Genomic DNA, 16,468 nt, shown 5'->3' on the forward strand with positions numbered 1-16,468 from the left:
TGGGCACTCTGTGTCCAGAGATCCTGGGCACTCGGTGCCTCTGGAGCCATGTGGCCTTCAGACATAAAGGAAATCAAAACTAGTCCCTATGCCAAGAAGCTGTTCCTGTCCCAGAAACCCCTTCAACTCCAAGGCTTCATCCTTCCCAACAGCAGGAAGGGCTGGAGCTTCAGTTGGGCCTCAGCACTGAAGCACATCAGCAAAGCTCATTACAGCCTGGCTCCATCCATGATGCCTTAAGCTCTGCCTACAGTGAGCTCAAACAGGAAAACAGCTGGAAAAGTTGGCTCTGTCCTCCCCCCTCCTGCTGAGATAGTCAGAGCTTTAGTAAGAGCAGATAAGAAACAACCAATGCTATGGGTTTTCAAAGCTTTACTGCTAAAACCATCTTCTGAAAGAAAACAATCATACAATCCCTTAGCCACAGAAAGATGGGAACCTCTCCTCCCCCTGCACCCATCTTGCTCCCATCCTTCCCTGCTAAATAGCAGAAATTAATAACTTCCCCCTATGGCTTAATGCTCCCTTTGTGTGGGGGGTGCGCTCTATACTGTGGATTAGGGGCAAATTCTAGAGACCTGCTACAATGTCAAGCACCTGGGAGCCTTCCCCAGGACCTGCCCTTGAGACCTGTGGGCACGTGTTTCACTGTCACACCAAACAAGGGGAAGGGGGAAGAAAGCATTGGTTTGATTCTTATTTCCCACATTTAAAATTGCAGCAGGTGACTGCTGTCAGTCCCTTTGCAGGGGATACCTGGATTTGTTTAGCAGGGTTCAACGCTTGTTTCCAGCTGTGATGGCTTTCAAGTTAGTTGTTCTCTTCAAGATGTTTGGGACAAAGAGGAGCCCTGAGGCTCGCTCAATGCTCTCAATGGGAACCAGGAACCGTTCCAGGGGGATTTTCTCATCCACAGGGCTGTTGGGCATCACGTACGAGCGCAGCTCAATCTCCCCGCTCTCCTTTTCCAAGATGAGCACCTTGAAGAAATGGGTGGGGACGGCCACGTTGTTCTTCCCGATGACCTGGTACTTGACATACATCTTCCCATCGGCCTCCATCCTGCGCCAACGAAAACGTCCCAGCTTACCTCCTAGTCTTGTGCCACATCTGCCCCCTCATCCCTCCACCCCCACCCCGAGTGAGCCCCCACCCTTCAGCGTGGCAGGGAACAACCCTACTTCTGCGGTAGGGGTGTAAAAACACTGCTGAAACGGGCTACCTCACATGGCGAGGCCGAGCTGTGAGTTGGGTCTGCTCCCCCCCGCCACCCCTTCCCCGCTGTCTCTAACAGCCTTTCCAAGCTGTTTCCTGCTGCTCAAGAAATCTCAACTCGTGATAGCTGCTTCTTAGCGCTACGTGAAGATCTTTGCAAATTAAGTTGTGCTCTTAAGTGCAGAAATAGTCCATGAAAGAAAATCTAGAAGCTTTATTCTGCAGGGAAGGGGTCTGCAGTCTAATCTGTCAATCTAATCATCTAGTAATCTGCTACAATGAGATTGCTAAAGGACTGCAAACAAAAGTGAATCGGTTATGTTGTAGCTCAAGAAACCCACTTTTGCTCACAAAATAATCAACTGAATGGGAAATACACAAACTAATCCTAAGAAAGTACCTTTCCACAGAACCTCTGTGCCCAGCTGCTCTCACCCACCGAGCGGGGCCGTAGCAGATCGCTGCCCTTTGGGAGCAGCGGCGAGGCTGCACCCCCCCAGCCTGCTTTCCCTTCCCAGCATGATGCATCTTCCAAGCACGGTCCCAGCTTGGCTCCCATGTTTACCTGGGCAGGTAAAGGGGTCCTGTGCAGACATAGACGTTCTTGTTGTTCTTTGCCAAGCTTCTGCTGTACTTCTCAAGGTTATTCCAGGCATTCTGGTTTAAATGCGGATCCTAGAAACACAACCAGGGCAACACACAGTCAGTCACTGGGGAATCTCTTCACTGTTCAGAGTAATAACACCTGCCTTTTCCGTAACACGTCCCACAGCATCCCGGGCACTTTCCAAAAGAGATCTCCACTATCGCTTCCGCTCCGGAAGCTGTGTATGGCAAGGTCCTGCCGTGCACGCCCAGGAACAGAACCCACTCGGCCTCAGGCCACGATTTTTTGCAAGCATCTGTCGGCCTGTTTAACTTTGCTCCTGCAAGGAGCTGCACCGAACGGCGTCTCATGGCTTGAGAGGAGCACGCAGGCAGGTGCGTTTGCAGGATCACCGTTAAGTTTAGCAGGAAATACAGCGCCCTCGAGTGAATTTGGTCGCTTTGGGCCCTCTCTGCTGAACGGCTATAGGGACAAAAGACACGGAAGAGCCAGAGACGCTCCGAGGCGGTTTCCAGCAGGGAGCAGCGTTTGCCCTTGAACCCGGGCAGCTCCCCGCCTCCATCCGCCCCGGGCGGGACAAGTCTCCCCGCGGGTCCCCGGTGCTCGCGGCGGGCCCTACCTGCGGGGCGATGTTGCTGAGGTAGAAGGTGTCCCGCATGGCTTTCTGGCTCCACTTGTGGTTGGCGGCGGCGGCCAGGTGCCCGCGGTCGAAGCCGCTGCCGCGGTAATCGGCGTTGGTGGCGCGGTGGTACTCGTGTACCGAGTCGTCCTCCTGGAAATCGCAGGCGGCGCGCTCGGAGGTGCCGCTGAGCGTCTCCCGGTTGAGCTGCTCGATGACCCAGAGCGCGCTGCGGCTCCGCGGGTCGTAGCACAGCACGTAGGACTCGCGGCTCCGCAGCTGCGCCAGCCCCGGCAGCCCGTACTTGGTCAGCTCGGCCCGTCCCGAGCCCGGGAGAGCCGGCGGACCGGCCGTCGCCGCCGCCGCCACGGCGGGCACCACGGGCAGGCGGCCCAGCAGCCCCTCCGCATCGTCCTGGGCCCCGCGGCGGGCGGTGAGGGCCGCCCCCAGCCCCGCGCCCAGGGCCAGCGAAGCGCCGGGCAGCAGCCACCGGCCCCGCAGCATGGCCGTGCGCTGCGCCGCGGGAACGGCCGCCGCTTAAACGGGCCGCGGCTTTCCGGGAGCAGTCCTGCGCCACTCGCGGGACCGTAGCCCCTTTAAGAGCGAGAGGGCGCCGTGGCGCGCAGCGATCCCGCGGGACCCGGCGGCGGCGAGAGAAGAAACCGTTTTATTGGGACAAGCGGGAGAACGGCGTGGAACGAGGGGCCCAGCGGCCGCGGGAGGGGCTCAAAGGGCAAAGTACAAAAATAAACAGCGGGGACCGCGGCTCCCCCCTGGCCGGACACGACGGCGACCTCCCGGCACGGTCCGCCCTGGCGTCCGCACGGCCCCAGCCCCGCCAGCCCACGCACGGGCGCCGCTCTCCCAACCCCGACAGCGCCCGCGGTTGCAGCGTTTTCCTCGAGGAAAACCACCGCTCCCCCAGCTCCCCCCCCCCCGGCAACCTGAGGCAGCGGCGGGGTGGGCGAAGGCAAAGCAAAACCATCTTGGCAAAGAGATGGCGAGGCGGACAGGCTAGCTTGTACGCAAAGCCGCAGCGTGCTCCAGGGCCCTGCCTTGCCACAGCTTACTGCTGCTGCCTGGTTCCCCCCAGCCGCTCTCACGGAGAGCGTTTAGAAATACTGTTTAGAAATACTGTAGTCATCACCTGTAGCAGCATTAACTCCAAACTCAACACCGTGAGTCACATCACCAACAGGAGATGTTTGCACAAAGCCACCTGTTTAGTTAAAGGAAGCATTATAAAAATAGTGTTTAAAAAGAAGCATAAAAGAAGGAGGTTAGAGTGATGAAAAGTGTTCTCTAGACCCTATTCTGGCAATTCTTTCCAGACAAGGTAGGAAAAAAAAAAAGTGTCATTTGTTCCTCTCTTTTGGGGAAAGGGCATTTTAGAAGAGCGCTCCAAATGGCTAAAATAAAATCACTGACACCCATTAAGGGAAAACAGCCTCTGCTTTCCCAACACCCCAGACTCCCGCCAAGCAACTTCTGGCCTTCATTCTGCTCGCTGCCCAAGGGTGAGTAACTCTACGTTAGATCACAAAATTCAAACTCAAAAAAAATCAGTGTTCTGAGTGACCACCATCAACGACTTGAGCTCTAGTATCCTGTCGCTTCTACCTCATTAGCAAAGCCACAAAGTTTCCCAAAGCCTGAATTACAGGGAGGTGCCGGTAGAGCAGAGCTCTTCCTCCCAGGGAAGGCTCATCTCTCCCCACATCCAGTAGTGCCCTGTTTTTCCTCCCAGCTGAAGATGGGTCCCTGCCTGGCAGCAGTCCTGCTTGTGAGGAAGGTGTTGTATGAGCTATTTAAACATCCTCTGTTCAGGTCCCTATGAAACAAGGTGTCCCGAAGGCACCCCAGACTAACACCTCCTGACCCAAAGAAGTGCCACTTCAGCCAATCTCACTGCTCCTGCAGCAGATTAGGACTGAAAGAAATCAGAGATGGAAACATCTCAAAGGTGGAGCAGTTGTTACTTGGCCACACAAGCAAGGAACCACTAGTTAAATACCATCTGACCTCAACAGCAACAAATAAATAAAAAAAAATTCACCAAAAGCCTTTGAGGAATGAAGTCAAAGAAACTCATGAGGAGATTCAAAAGCTGGTAACAAGACTTGCTTTTCTCCCTCAGAAAAATCTCATTTTGCTCTTAAAGAAAGGAGCAAGTCTTGGAATAAAGAAATGGATGTCCCAAGTCATTGAAAAGTACAACTCCTTTCAATAGCCCTTTTCAACAGCAGGACAGAAGTCCTACCACACAGGAGGGGATTAAGAAGGGACATAAACCAGCTTTTCATGTAGGAACCAGCCTGTCTGGGTCCATCAGAGCTGTTACAAGTTCTCCCCAGAGAAAAAAAAAAAAATCAGTTTAGCAGCCACAGTCTGGATAAGGCTACAGAATTTATCCCAGAGAACCTTTCCAGTAGCCAAAGCTCTCACATCCCATTAAACCACTGCAGACTCCTTTTAAAAGCATTCACCATCACCCCCTAGGAGAACATTTTCCCCAAAGAAAGACAGTGTGACACCGGTACCCAGCCAGCCACCTGCACTGCTACTGGAGCAGGTACCTCCCTGGCATCTTCCTCAAGTGTTTATAATGCTACAGACCAGCACCCAACTCTGAGCTGGGCAACACCACTGCAGGAGGTCAAGTTCAGGGCTCAAATGCTACTCTGAAAACAAGTGTAAGTTAATCTACAAGTAATGCTTTAATTCTGATTTGCCTGCTGCCTTATCAGGTTATTTTATGCAGACTTCTAGCTATTCAAGAGCAGGAACCCTCACAGATGCTCCTGTTTGCACTGAGAAAATACAGCTTAAGCGAACCCTGCACTTGCCAGGGGGACCCAAAACGGATAGCCCAGGTATTCAGGGAGGCGCGAGCAGAGCTTGTACATGGAATGTGAGAGCGCTGCAGCAGTATTTAGGGCAGTTCTGAGGCAGAAGTGTTTGGAGGAGGTCCAATTCTGCCTAAGAGTTTGACCCTCTGGTTCTACGTTTGTGCCTACCAGCTAGTTCTTTGGCCAGACGAGTTCTGACTACCTGCCTGTCTAGTGCAGGGCACCCAAGAGCTGAGACCATGAGACCACCTGGAACACCTCAGGGATACAAGGCAGGAAGAACATCCATCCAATAGTTAAAGCAGACAGGATGCTTCACCACACAGCTCTGCCGGTCTCTCAGTTCTGTATTTCTTGGAGGAAAACTACCCTCTAGAAAGGACTGCAGCAGAGAGGGATGCTGTTAGCCACATATATTAATTACAGATTAAGTTGCTCTTGCCGCACCACAGCGGCAACACCTGGCTGCACCAGTGTCACTTGAGCATCTTCTGAAGAGGCACAAAGATTGCTTGGGATTGCCAGTAAGAACATAGGTGCATGCATCAACCTGTCCTCTAGTCTCCCCACCCACCCTTGTGAGAATTTACAGTAGCCTGTAAAGAAGTGGCCTTCAGTGAAGGAAGTAACACTAGTAAAAAAAAGGCTGAAGGCTGACAACATCCCTCCTGCTAGGGCAATTCTAGGCCATCAGCAGCTTAAGCAGATCTTACAAAGACGACTGACCTTTAACAAATCAATACCCATAAACACCAAAAACTGCAGTGTCAAACAGCTATGCAGAGGTGAGCCAGCACAGCACAGAAAGAAAGGGAAAAGCACGCTGGATTAGTGTTCACTCAAGACCTTCGGCACCACCCAAGCACCCAGGTGCTGTAGTTTCTCCCTCTGAGGATTATGGTTTCTGACCAGCTTGACGCTGCTGGCAGGTGAGCAGTTCTCTCTGTAGCTTGTCTTAGTCCATGTTCACCTGAGCCTGCTGCACTGTACTTGAAATGCAGTGGTTTCCCTCTCAGGAGGGAGAAGTGTCCAACTCAGGATTGTGACTCCAACACAACCAGCACACAGAAAAGTGGATCAGCCCCAGCAGTCAGCTAATGACCAAAAAGCTTGTGTGCATACTGGATTAAACCAGAAAATGACTCTTAATTGTAGGTTGGACTTGTACCATGTCTCTTCCTGACAGTATCAAATACTATGAGACAGTATCAAGGTTACTGTGACCGGAGCTTACACAAGGTAGTATTATGCAAACCACTGAGGCAGAAGACCCCAATGCTGTGCCTGTATAAGCCCCTAAATACAGCTGTCTTCATTGCACACAACCAGATGCCCATTTCTTGTATTTCAGAATCCTGACTGTAGCTGGATATGCCCCAGTTCAGAGCCAGGAAAGCAGCTTGATGCCTCCGTGCAGCAACAGGCTCCTGCTCTAAGGCTGTGCGTAGTAAGGCTTGACTTCAAGCTACACTTCACTCGTTGATTAAAACCACCGCAGTCTTGCTCTCAAGGAGACCTTGTTGATAAGGCAATTCCGGATTCAGGCAGTTTCAGTGCGCAAAGCTACCAGCTGTAATTGTGTCCTTCCATCTCAGCTTCTCAAAATCTCTTTCCCAGGCAAAGGAGTCCAAACTGCTGGATGACAGATGACAATCACCAGAAGCTGATGAAATCTTCTTAGCACACCCCAGGGATGGCTAAGTGCAGACACGAAGGAGAAGAATCCAGAAGCTACTTGAACGGCAGGATGTGTGACTCCATTGGGATACATTCTATTCACAGGAGGAAGATCCTTCTATACTCACCCACCAAAATCTACTGGACTCAGCCCATCCCTTCTCCATCAGGAGTTACTCCACGAGAGCTACTTCCATGATGCAGGAGTCCATCCTTTCAGGGATATCCAGACAGACGGTTTCTTTCTCCCCAAACTTAAAGTCATTAAAAAGAGATACAAAGAACTGCTTTTGGCAGCACAGAGGCATTTGAGACTTGAAAAAAATCTGGAGTGCAGGACCCACGTAGATGGGGAAGTAATCAGTCCTTGACCTAATAAATAGAGTAGGAAGAAGTCTTCAAGATGGCCAGTAGCTCAAACACAAAACCTGAAGTCCCCCAGAGACCACTAGGAGCTTTAATGCACCACGCTGCGTGGGAGCATTTCCTGGGATCCGCTGTCACACAGTTTCTCTGACACCTTTTGTTAGGCTATTTAGAATCTTGAAGTTCCTTTGCCTTCTTCAAAATCAGGTGAACATCAGAGATAGGATAATCCTGTGTCAAAGAAACGAAGCGATACAAGTGACTACCCAGCATTTCTTGCACACATTGTTCCACCTAAGCAGGGCAAACCTCAACAACAGCATTGTTGGCCTATTATCATGTACTACCACGTTCAGTTATTCCCTTAACAGCTAACAGTTTCCTGTTTTGTAACTGATTGAGCCTCAATACCCTTCAAGAAGGTTTGTTTGTTTTTTTACTTTGTCCTCCAAGGGTACTGTAAGCCGGCCTGCTCCAATGGCTATCTTCATGCCAGAAAGCCATATCAAAGCCAGTATTTTGCACAGCCCAAAGCAGGAACTGGCAGAATTAGAGATATCCTACTGTTCAGTGCAGGTGTTTTCAACCTTGGGCTCTCACAGATCTCAGAACTAAACAAAAGCCTCCAGCCAATAAACTTAACACTGTTACATAGGGTTTCACATCTTTGCTGGAAAATACTAATTTTTTTTTGCAAACCAAAAGATGTTAAAAACCTCTAGTCTATGACAATTTCTCTGTAGGCTAGCATGGGCTTTATTTTAATGGCAATGCTGGGCTCCAGACAGCAGCACTGTGCCCCACCAACGAAAGATCAGAGAAGGAATACTGCTCTCTGAAATAGGGCTCATTGCTACTGTAGCACTAAGAAGGGGGAGGAAGGAGAAAAGATCCCTACAGAGCAAGGGTGACAAAACAGAAAGCGTACAGCCCTCTCCTGCACGTGGAAGTGCAAACCCAGTTAGCAGTACAGGGAGCAGACACACCACCACCAAGGAAGTTAAAGTAGTCATTTGTCATGAGTTCAATTTCCCCATGGGTGTGGGGACCACAGCATGAGAAGATTCATACTTCCAGTAATGAGCATGCTGCAAGATCCACCTTAAGATTTTTCTGCATGCAGCCGTCAGAAATCTGGTACTTCTCTTCAGCCAGGCATAGCCCTAATATCATCCTCTCTCACAGTACTATTTCAAGACTCTTAAAATTTCTCCCTATGCCAACTGTATTTAATCCTTACCTGCAGCAGCCTCATGTTCAGAGTGAAGTCTCCTTCCAGCAACTGATCCCGGATTAGTCTGAAAGATGGAAATTATTCCAGCTACTTTTGACTCTTTATAGAGGAGCTTTAAAAACAGACTACACTGTGCCCTTGGAGAGGCTTCTGAAAACACTTTTGCTACCACTGTAACAAGTGACTAGAACCTATTCACCAGGTGCCTTAAGACATGCCTACAAAAGACTTGTGGATCCACGGATTTAGGTAAAGAAGGGAAAGAGAAAAGCAGGACGGCTACCTCTGTACTTACGTCAACATGGCACAACAGACGAGCAGAAGAAAATCAAAGCGCTTATCATCAGCAAAGAGGGAGTCCCAGATACGGATGACATCTGGCAGCAGGAACTCTTGGGACAAGAGCAGCGTCAACCAGCGGAAGGCAAAGAACTGGGGTTTGATGTTCTGTTCTTGCTGTCAGACATGCACCAGGTAAAGAATGAATACATGCTCTCAGCCAGTTCCCTACAAGTAAGAGATGCACCCCGTGTTTCCATCCCCATCTTCACCCTGAGTTGCCACTCTAAGCTGCCAACTCATACTGCAACATCAGCAAACCCATTGCCTCTTTGAAGACTCACATTCAAGCTAGACGGAGAGAGATTTTCAGTGCAGTCATGCTCCACATCTACAGACAACCCAGACAAATACTCCTTTGTCCACAACATGGAGTAAAGGAACCTTTTCTTCCTAAAGGCACTATTTGTCTTAGTTCCGTTGAACTTGCCAAGTAATTTTAACGTTCCTATTTCAACAACATTTTATCTGCAAAGCCACAGCCCTCCCCCTCTAGCAGAGGCACTGTTTTATCAGGATTTCCTCTCCCTTCCGAAGCCCTTATCAAAAGGTTTACTATTCACAAAAAAGAAACAAAGATTGAACAGAATTTTACTGATGGTCAGTAAAACATACTGGAAGTACTTCCAGCCTGAAGCTTTCTTGTTTTCTGCTGTTAAATCCAAAGGACCATAAGCTTAATCAAGGTCAAATGAGTTCAGGACCCTGCTGATGTTCTTGAGGACCAGCTGCTGCATAGCCAAGACCACTTCCTGCCAGCCAAACAGTAAGCAGTTTATTTTCTCCCCACTGAATCAGCCACCAGCCAACACTGTGGGTTGTGTCACTGTGCTGACAAACCATCTTTCGGATTATAAAAGAAATATATCCTGATTTTTCTAAACACAAAAAAAATCTCAGTGTGATTTGGTGAAGGTTGGAGTAACAAGAACAGCTTTCCCTTCCAAACTCTCCTTGGACTTTCACACCAAACGCCTATAAAACCTGAAGATGTTTTCAACAAAAAACTGCCTTCTACATGTTGTACAAAGCTCACGCCAAGCCAAGGCACTCAGCGATCCTTGGATGAAGGAGAATGATACAGTTAGGTAGGCGGGATGGTCAACAGCTTGCTTGATTTCAGTTTACGTCTGGAATGATCTCCACGTAGTTAATTAGTTAGTGCTGTCGGGGCAGCCAGTGGCAACAGAAGCACATGCATGGATGGGGGAGCTGTTTTTTGTTTTGTTCTTAAAGACGGAGATACAATTCCTGTAACCTCAAATTCCAAGGTAGTCTACAGCAAAATCCATGTTTTGCCTGACAACTGGAAGGGAGTAAAGACTCCAGCTCCAACCAGGCCTTAACCCAGGTGACCAGGGATAGAGGCCAAGTCATTTCAGACTCACAGCTGGCAGCTTTGCAACAACTATTGTTTGCTTTCACGGTCAGGCAGGGGAGGAAAGCCTTGCTGTGTCAGCTTGCTCTAGGTTTACTCCAAGGAGAGGTTGTTTCAGCTCACAGATAAGAGAGCCTCTGTGCCCTATAGGCAAAGTCCTTCACACACTCTCTCAACCTCTCTATTCAAGCACAGTAACAGTTTAACAAAATCGGTTGACATTTAAACACACTATCAAGCTCCAGTCCTCACATTCCAACCGAGAGAGAGAAACACCTAGCTCCTCACCAGTTTCAAATACAGCTCCACATCTTTTTCCTTCAGAGTAGAGTAGACCTTCTCCATTTTGTAGGTAATACCACACTGAGAATCATCCAGGCTCTTAATGAAGTTATCCCGGATTTCAGCCATTAGATTGGTAAAGCAGAAAAATGTGTCTGCTTCAGCATGTTCTGGGAAAAAAAAAATAATTTAAAATAATAAAATAAATAATGGGGAAATAGAGGAAGCACCGCTGACAGTGGCACACAGACTCAGAACTGTTCTTGCTCCATAATCTGGTTGCTGTACTGGATTCAAGTAGTGGACCCACAAGATCTCAGCTTGCTTGGCCTGGGACAAGACTAGACACTTTTTTTTTTTTTAAACTAGAAATGTCTACAGAGCCACTGCAAAAACAGCCCCGTGTGCAACACAGGGTCTTCATGACATGGGGTCACAAACCAGTTATCTATGCCCAAGAACACCATCTGCTCTCCCTGCCATTAGCACACACCCTTGGAGCTCCCATGAAGTAGAAGCAACAGGCAAAGTACTCCCATTCCATTCTTTTCTTACCAGGTATATATAGTACGTGTAAACAACAGCTTTTAAAGGCATTAAGTTTCACAAAGCGCAACTTAAGTCCATGCAAAACAAACAAAACCCCCCTCAAAAATCCTCACTTCCCATGTCCTCACCACTCACAGCCCATTCAGTTTCTATCAGTTCACCGTGGTTCCCAAAACTCCTTATCTCTTGCTGTGTTTGCTTTTTGGCCCCAAACAGTCAAAACAGAGCTGTTTAAAGTGAGTTTCATTCACAAAACAATTCTTTACACAGAGAGCATGCAGTACAGCAGCCATCACTGAGCAGCCAAAAGAGTCGCTCACCTTTCCACTCGCTGTTAGGATCTGTAGCAAAGGTGTAGTAAAGAGGCCCCACAATTTCATTCATCCCCTGAACATACGCTATCCCGGGGTTCAGCTTGGCGTAGATGAACAGGATTCGCTCCACCACTTCCCAGTGAGCTTCACAGCCGTTGGGCAGAACTTCGTACTCGCTCAGAGAGTTTGATGTCGTTTTAAGAGGGGAGCTCACCTGAAAAGCAAGGCACGACTAGGACCGATTCAGGATAACCAACTGCTACATGTAGTTTTGAACATGTGCCAAGCTTGACTTTTAATACACATAGGCCAAAAAGATTTGGGCAGCTTGTGCCAAGCAGACAGCTGATAACATAAACCAAGACAAGTAGCTCGGGAAGCACAGTGCGGTCCTAGTGTGGCTGTCCCTGAAAACAAAGCAGTCCGTACACAACAGACGGTTCCTCTAAATCACTTCACCACCTGATCCCCTGCAGTACGAAACCACAGCAGTTCTACTTCTTTGTTAGTAGTATGAGGAAAAGTATAGATCTGCTGTGGTAGCAAGCCACCTTCCCCAACAGCACGTGGCACTTGTGCTGTAACGCTCACAAAAGAGGAAAGAGACAACACACCCCTTGGCAGATACCCAGCTCTTTTCCTAATTGAACGTTTGATATCCAGTTCTGGAAGAATATGTAAAAAATTCAACTTCAGTAAATTAACCCTTCAGTGTTTTGTTCCTACATAGAAAGACACACATCAAGCATAAAATACATCTTCCTGCAACTCCCAACTTCCACCAGAAGTCAGGAAGAAATAACCCTTAAAATACACCTATAATTCCCTACCAACCATCAGGCAAATCAACTGGTTCTACAAAGCTGTCTCACCACCAGACTACACAGTAATGCTGGGGTATTGGCTCAATTCCACAATGCAAGCAGAGAGAAACAGAAAAAAGCCAGAGAAACACCCTTCCCCTTATCAGCTAGGATGCCTTGCCCCATGGACAGCCCCCACCTAGATCTCACATTTGTAACCCCACTGCGGTTTCGCGCCACCGTCTGCGACTTGAGTGTGGTCTGCTCCACCCGCTTGCGCAGTGTCTCAAACTCATTTTGGGGATCCAGGATTAAAAGGCAGGGGTAGTCTGTTGGGCGCTGGAAGAATGCCATGTCAGGGTACAGTCTCCTAGGATGGGTACAGAAAGAAATCAGGCATAAGAATAAGGAAGTACATGCCCCACGTTGAATGGGAAGCTTGGTTTAATATTAAACTTTGTTTTCAAAGTACAATGTGTTAACCAAACCACTTGGCTTCAGAAATCTGAGTCATTATGCCTCACATACCTGACATCTTTGTCTATTTGGAGAAGCACTTCATTATCCTTGAAGTAAGTATTCCATCGACTGTCTGGATTTGGATTGAGGGGCTAAAGAAAAAAACAAAACCAGAACAAGCGTGTTTCACATGTATCAAAATCCAGAGTAAATATACACTGGTTTAACATTTCTGCTGTCCCTCTCATCCAGTACCAGCACGCTCCTAGCACATCAGGTTTAATTTTTTTTCCTCTCACTAGCTATGTTTAGCATTGTTTCTTCACACAGTGTGAAGCAGATCAGAGCTAGTGAAACAAGTGAGCACGCAGGTTCACCTGAGAGGCAAAAGCGAACATTTCCAATCCCTTTTTACCTGCCTCTTAATGACTTAGTTCCCAAATCAGCTATCCCATCCTGTGTCAACAAGATTGCAGCTCCAACCTGTGCAATGGAGATGGTCTTTTTACTTAGAGTAAGAGTTACCCACCCACACAGTACTTAGGCATTGTGGTTATTAGTTACAGATATCCCCCTCTATCTCAGCTCTAAGAAGACTGATTAAGCACCACCATTGTGCCCAGGAAAAAGGAAATACATATTACTATGAACAACCTATCCTGTATCTGACCGGTTTTCCAATACGACAAACCTAACACCCCTTCACACGCACACACTTTCCTCTCTCTGCATCAAGATCCATGCAAAGTTAACAACTAACTGAGAGAAGAACAGAAAGAAAAAGAAAACAAAGCAATTTTCCAAGAGATTGAAAGATCACTGCCGACACGTGGAGTTCTACAAACACTAGTTTTAGGCCTTCAGAGATCACAGCAGCACAGGAGACTACGCGCCAGCAGAGAAGTTCATGTTCAGGACCAGTCGTGGAAGCAGTTGTATCATTTTAGTCTCTTCTGATCAGTTACTTCATTCCCTCCCCCAACACATACAGCAGTTTCAGAGAAGGAAAAAGCCAAGGGATGCAGGAAATAGTCAATAAAAAAAAGCAAGTCTCTTGCTTTCCATGCCATAGTCCAACTTGACTCTCTTGCCTCTTGTATACCGTCTGTTGAGATCAGCCTGCTCTGCGTCCACCGGCGGACCTGACTTCCCAGGAGAGCGTCTCTTTGCTAAAGGTACCTCTGGTGAGCCTCTCCCTTTCCGTCGGAGACCCACAGCCTGGGCAACTAGCCCCACAGGAGGGGAGAAGGGATATGCATAGCTGAAAACAGCTGGTGCTTTGCCAATAATTTACGCTGAAGGTTGCTAAGACACGAGTGCCAGGCTGGTACTTGGGAACCGTCCCTCAAACAGGCGAGAACAGAGCCAAGAGCAGCCCAGGTGTCCAGACTCCAGAGCAACAGTTTACAGCTCTGGAGAATTTTCTGCAACATGAAGGTTTAACAACACTTACATGATCTTCTAAGGTCACATCTTCCCTTGAAACACCCAGGTTGGCTTTAGCAATCCCAGGCTGGATAATCATTTCCTTCAGGAACTGGGAATACAGATCCCTTAAGGAAGAAAAGGAGAATTTGCAATGAAGCAGAAGATTAAGTCAACGCAAGCACCCAGACTGAATTCAAATAGATTTCTCTGTACCCCCTTGCTCAGCCAGAAGGCATTTGATTTCCTTTTCAGTTGGGTTTAGCTGAAGAGGTCAATCCACCAGGCAGCCTACAGAACACCGCATTCCACATAAGAACAATTCATTTTATGAAGGTACTTAATTATTCAACGAACTATTCTCCTTCTCTGCAGATATCATTAGAAATAAAGGGGCAAGTACCAATGTCCTCACCTTTGTTTCTTCAGCAAAGAGCTCCATAAGGCTTTCTCTAAAGGGAGGTAGTTCAGGAGTATCTGTACAGAAGACAGATGCACACAAGTTAGTATTTGGAAAATGAGCTGTTATACCCATAAGACGAGCAAAACAAACACAGGGGCTAGAACTGACTCTCTGAAAACACTGGGAGCTTTCTCCAGAAAGCCTAGTACTTTGCCAAGCGACAGTCAGGAATATTTCAGTGACTGACTTATTTGTAGGATTGATCAATAGCTAACCTGACCGAAATGCACTTCTAGCTTAGTGCTGAGGGCTGTTCTCATGCAAAGAGCAGACAAGCACTTTCTATCATCCAAAGCGATGGCTGTCCTGTGTCAGTAAGTGCTATTGCAACTGTGCCAGTGCTGATCTCCACAAATTACTGTCGATTTTGAGTGGCTTTTAAGCTCTGGATTTTTGTCATTTACAATTTTAAGTGCCTCAAAATAGTGTTTACTTAAGCAACCCAAAGCATCACTCGCAAGAAACAAAAGTGCCCCAAGCAAAACCCACCTTCCAGCACAGGCACCGCAGCCCACCATCAAAGGGAATTCCTGTGGAACATCAGGCAGAGAGAAATAACTACGTTAGCCCCAATCTCCTCACCGCGGTTTGCTAACGTCACCACACAAACAGCCAAGGCAGCACTTTTCCTCCCCAGGGGGCAAGAAGTTTTCAGAGGGACGCTATAGGGGTTATACACGGTGCCAAACTTGCCGGTGCCTTCCGCGGGGAGGATGCCTGTGGCAGGAGTTGGGAGCAGAAAGCTGGGGACCGTGCAGGTGATGGACAGGGCACAGCAGAAGCAATGAAACCCACAAACATCTCGGAGAGGGGAAGGAAGGGCTTCCCTGGAAGTTTGTGGCTGTGCTCAAAGGCCGGGTGGGAACCGCTGCAGCCTGATGGAGCTTGGGCTTGAAAACACACCCGCCAGCCTCAGGTTTCCAACACGTTCCGTTTCACAACGGCTCCAGGAGCGGAATACGTCGCGGTAGCTGAGGTGGCCTCCAGCCGTGGGACACCCCGGGGCCTGGCACCCCGTGCCTGCGCCTTCAGCCGTCCCGAGTCCCGCAGGGGCAACACCAGCCCCGGGCCACCGCCGGCGGGAGCCCGCCCGGGGCCGGGGCCGTACCCAGCGCCCTCCTCCCCAGGCCGCGGCCGGTCACCCGCACCTCCCCGGGCCACTCACCGCTGAAGCAGAGATCGCGGAGCTTGGCCAGAGCCACCGTGGGTTCGCCGAGCACCTCCTGGAAGTCCGCGATCCTGAGGAGAGCGGAGCCGCGGCCGTTATAACGCTTGTTACCGGCACCCCCCCCGAGCCCACAGAGCCCTCCCGCCCGGCAGAGGGGACGGGCCCCGACACCGACCTGCTCCGGTGCAACCGCGACATGGCGGCCCCCGCGCCCCTTCCCCGCGCGCTGCATAAACGCTCCGGCTGGAAACCCTGCCCGCGGGGGGGTGGGCGGGGCTGGACAGGCCCCGCCCCGGGCCCCGCCCATCCCGCCGTGGTGGCTCCGCCCCTCTGGTGGGGGCGTGGCGATAAGCCCCGCCCCCGCTGCCGCCTCGTGCCCGCGGCGTCGTTGATCTCGTCAGCCCGGGCCGAGCCCCGAGCAGCTCAGCGCACCGGGAGGGAGCTCCGAGGCCGGCCCGGGCTCCCCCGCGGGGGGTGGTTCTGCTGCAGGTTGTGCCCATCACAAGCACCACCCTCTCACCCTGGTGCGACAGGGCTGGGGCCTCCTCCCCAAGCACTGAGCGCCAGCAGCGCTCACAGCCGCCTCCGGTGCCCGCCTCAGAAAAGACCCCGCGGCCAGGAGCCAGGCCCCTCACCGGGGCTCCCCCAGTCACCCGGTGCCAGGCAGACCCCGCCGGCACTCACAGCACTGAAGGAACCCCAGAGGCGGTCGTGCTCTCCC

General features: G+C 49.9%; 2 protein-coding genes across 2 annotated transcripts; both read right to left on the reverse strand.

The window, feature by feature from the left end:
* Nucleotides 1–357: 357 nt before the first annotated feature.
* Nucleotides 358–3,034, reverse strand: ENDOG (endonuclease G). Its single transcript, XM_075772615.1, has 3 exons — nt 2,442–3,034; nt 1,781–1,890; nt 358–1,062 (listed from the first exon to the last, which is right to left on the reverse strand). Exons 1-3 carry the CDS (start codon nt 2,943–2,945, stop codon nt 777–779), a joined length of 900 nt encoding a protein of 299 aa, XP_075628730.1. The 5' UTR covers nt 2,946–3,034; the 3' UTR covers nt 358–776.
* A 611-nt stretch (nt 3,035–3,645) lies between these two features.
* TBC1D13 (TBC1 domain family member 13) lies at nt 3,646–16,010 on the reverse strand. Its single transcript, XM_075772613.1, has 12 exons — nt 15,923–16,010; nt 15,745–15,818; nt 15,069–15,109; nt 14,532–14,593; nt 14,145–14,244; nt 12,761–12,843; nt 12,443–12,602; nt 11,436–11,643; nt 10,573–10,736; nt 8,863–9,023; nt 8,574–8,631; nt 3,646–7,564 (listed from the first exon to the last, which is right to left on the reverse strand). Exons 1-12 carry the CDS (start codon nt 15,943–15,945, stop codon nt 7,499–7,501), a joined length of 1,200 nt encoding a protein of 399 aa, XP_075628728.1. The 5' UTR covers nt 15,946–16,010; the 3' UTR covers nt 3,646–7,498.
* Nucleotides 16,011–16,468: the final 458 nt, after the last annotated feature.

Source organism: Balearica regulorum, chromosome 20 (assembly GCF_011004875.1).
Source record: "Balearica regulorum gibbericeps isolate bBalReg1 chromosome 20, bBalReg1.pri, whole genome shotgun sequence".
Classification (NCBI taxonomy): domain Eukaryota; kingdom Metazoa; phylum Chordata; class Aves; order Gruiformes; family Gruidae; genus Balearica; species Balearica regulorum.

Excerpts from the sequence above, each read along its gene's own strand:
- ENDOG (XM_075772615.1), bottom strand. The coding sequence starts at position 2,945 with ATGCTGCGGGGCCGGTGGCTGCTGCCCGGCGCTTCGCTGGCCCTGGGC. Across the intron at positions 1,891-2,441 it reads TCAGCAACATCGCCCCGCAG|GATCCGCATTTAAACCAGAA; the intron begins GTAGGGCCCGCC and ends TTGTGTTTCTAG. Across the intron at positions 1,063-1,780 it reads GGACCCCTTTACCTGCCCAG|GATGGAGGCCGATGGGAAGA; the intron begins GTAAACATGGGA and ends TCGTTGGCGCAG.
- TBC1D13 (XM_075772613.1), bottom strand. The coding sequence starts at position 15,945 with ATGTCGCGGTTGCACCGGAGCAG. Across the intron at positions 11,644-12,442 it reads ACCGCAGTGGGGTTACAAAT|GTGAGCTCCCCTCTTAAAAC; the intron begins GTGAGATCTAGG and ends CTTGCTTTTCAG. Across the intron at positions 8,632-8,862 it reads GTCTGTTGTGCCATGTTGAC|ACTAATCCGGGATCAGTTGC; the intron begins GTAAGTACAGAG and ends TCCATCTTTCAG.